The sequence below is a fragment of the Olea europaea genome, chromosome 15 (genome assembly GCF_002742605.1).
Source record: "Olea europaea var. sylvestris chromosome 15, O_europaea_v1, whole genome shotgun sequence".
Taxonomy (NCBI): domain Eukaryota; kingdom Viridiplantae; phylum Streptophyta; class Magnoliopsida; order Lamiales; family Oleaceae; genus Olea; species Olea europaea.
The window spans coordinates 27,360,150-27,363,114 of record NC_036251.1 but is presented as its reverse complement, the minus strand read 5'-3'; the positions used below and the strand labels follow the sequence as shown (position 1 = coordinate 27,363,114).

The window sequence follows — 2,965 nt, the reverse complement described above, 5'->3', positions numbered from 1 at the left end:
CAGATTTTCCCTGCATCGCAAAGTCAATTCAGATCCTCAATTAACAGAATACAGAGGTGAGAAAACCATGTCCGGCAAAAATTGCACAATCAATAGAAGAGGAGGCTTAAATTGCAAATTGGCAAGTCCTTTTTAATTAAGTTCATAAGAAATCAAAATTAGGATTACCTCGAAATTCTGATCTTGAAACCAGTTTTCAAATTCAACCTGTGTATGGTTAAGATCACCATCCGGATTCAATAAATAATATAAGTCTACAGGATCTATCAATGGAAAGGCTATAGCCTGGTCTTGGCAATATCTGTTAAGTGTTGCAACAATGCTTCCAACAGAGGGCATGCGATAAACCTCTTGGTTTCTCAATATTGGCAGATTCTCCCATGGCAGCATCTGCAGAGAACAATAAACCTTGCTTAACTAACCTTATAATAAAAGCAGAAGAGTATGACAGCAAGGATCATGGTGATATTGCCAACTAAAATATTATTCGAGACAAAAGCAAACTAATTGATTATATACTACAAAATGCCTCACATAAAATAATACCAGGTGAATTCAGCATGACAAACATCTTGACAAAACAGATATGAACGGTGACAAACATCGTAACATAGGAATTAAGAACTGGGTGTACCTGAACCTCGAAATCCAAAACCAAAATAACTGGACTTCTTTTCACGCATTCAACCTTATCAACATCGTCTGGTGTTGCATGTATTTTTTCGAAAACTAACTGCATGAGGCTATCAATATCAACAGACACTTTAGACGCCTCTGATCTGATATCAAGATAGCAATTTTTACTCGAGATAATTCGTAGAACACGTTTCTCTTCTTCGCAGAGGCCCTCTTCTATGGAATCCAGATGTTTGAGGTTTGGCCATTCTCCCGATAGCACATATTTCCAAACACCCAACCAATGATCTTCCACATCTCTGATCCATGAAGATAAGTTAGCATAAAATTAATTAAATCATAAAGTTAGGTAAATAATCTAAGAAAATATGCTGCTATGAACCAAGTTTTCTTCTGCAGAGCAGAAAATAGTTTCTTACCATCACTACAACTACATAAAAATGAGATTCAAGGCATACGTTATAATTCCATCAACAATTTATCTCCTGTAGCTTAATCAATTTTTTATTTTGTAAATAAAGTAAAGATCCCCATAATGCTAGTAAAATATGGTGCCATAACCTAAGATTTCCCAAGAAGTGCACATAACTAAGCAGGCATTTAATTCTTACCATAAGGGAGGGGTTCAAGGCATACACTAAAATTCCATCAAAATTTATCTGTAATTTAAATCAACAAAATTTAAAAGAAAATGGACAGCAGTTTCCCCTGATTCACAAGCAAAGTTATTTATATGTATTTTCAGAAGGGAACTTACTGTACAAATTTACAGAGGCATTTATCGAGTCTGTTCCTTTTCTTCCACCACAATAATCTACTCTCTTTTGTATCCTCTTGGAAATGTCCAGAGGATGAGTAGTAGTTCCCCTCCAATATCTGTCTGAATCTTGGGGCTATGTAATCTACCACAGTGGTAACCCAAGGACACTTCCAACTCTTTACAAAATCTTTGCCTTTGAATGAGGCACATGAGCTGGAGTCCACGTCATCGTCTGAAACTCCTAACATAAAATAAAGACATCTTAATGCAACAAGTAGATATTCTAAATTTCAAAGGAAACACGTAACATTACAATTTCCATGCATTCTGAACTTATATACCTTCCAATATAGAATTCACTGGCAGAAGTATTACATGCTGATTTTCTGAATTCAAATGGGATAATAGAATCCATACTTCAACCGCCGAAGGACAACACGACAGTTCTCTCAACAGACGAGCATCAGCACCTGAAATCAAGCTAATGCAAATAACTGGAGCACAAGGCAGGTCCTGAAAAAATCTTGCAACAAATTCTTCAAGATTTTCATGTGATTCTGGTACGAGCCTGAAACATGCCGAGGGAGGTTACAGAAGGGAAAAAAAATTACATGGTTTTGGAGTGCATTATGTTGTATTAAATTAGATAGTGAAAAGACAAAAAGACCCTTGAATGTTCCAATTTGATGGTATTATACTTAGTATTTAGTTTTTGATATTCCAAGGGTTTGATGATCTACTGAAGTTATTTGTGATAACTTAAACAAAAGTCCCTTACACCTGTGCACGAGCAATAAATTATTGTATCTTAGGAAAAGACGGATTTGCACTTTAGTATAATGCCATCAAATCAGAACATACAAGGGTCTTTTTGTCTTCTCACTATCTAATTTAATACAATTATTCATGGAGTCTAGTACCCCATTTCATTCTATTTATATCAGTCTAACCTGAGTGAGTTCAGTATATCAGCGACAGTGGGCAGTTTTGGAAGCGAAGAATCCTGAAAAAGAAACGATCACAAATCAAAAGGGCAACCAGGATAAGGTAGCAAGAGAAATGCAGCAAACAATGACTTAACATGCGCTTCCTTGAAGTTCCTAAATATAAAAAGGCGACAGAGAGATGATAATAAGAAGTAGAAAGAGTAAGATCCTGGAATTTGCCGCCTCTTGCAGTTAACTTACCTCTGTAGAGGTCTTTCATATAACGGTGGAATGGTACTGGCCAATAAATTAAATAAAGATCTCCACAATGCCCTTGTAATAAGTGAAACAATAAATTATCACATGGATTGCATTCCATGTCAAACTAATCAGTAAAGACGGTACATGGTAACATGAACTCAATCTACCAAGAGACTGCATCTGGGTCACGTTTAGTGCACTGGATTACAACAAAATATACACACAGACACAATTATAATTAATATAACTAGGTAGACGGTATTGTGGTGGATGATAATCTTTGAATTTTCTTTTAAAATAATGCCATTCAATAAAACCCTCTCAAAAAAGTATTTTCACAATATTTTCGGTAATATTAGTAAATGCGATGCGAACCACACTT

General features: G+C 35.6%; 1 protein-coding gene across 1 annotated transcript in view; it reads right to left on the bottom strand.

Annotated features, from left to right (window-relative positions):
* Nucleotides 1–117: 117 nt before the first annotated feature.
* LOC111411489 (separase) overlaps nt 118–2,965 on the bottom strand; it is an 18,583-nt gene continuing 15,735 nt past the window's right edge. Inside the window, exons 14-19 of the mRNA XM_023042012.1 lie at nt 2,584–2,655; nt 2,347–2,416; nt 1,738–1,964; nt 1,394–1,637; nt 635–935; nt 118–390 (exon numbers count right to left, since the gene is read on the bottom strand). Of these exons, the coding sequence (XP_022897780.1) occupies nt 133–390; nt 635–935; nt 1,394–1,637; nt 1,738–1,964; nt 2,347–2,416; nt 2,584–2,655 (1,172 nt within the window). The 3' untranslated portion in view covers nt 118–132. The remainder of the gene's footprint in view (nt 391–634; nt 936–1,393; nt 1,638–1,737; nt 1,965–2,346; nt 2,417–2,583; nt 2,656–2,965) is intronic.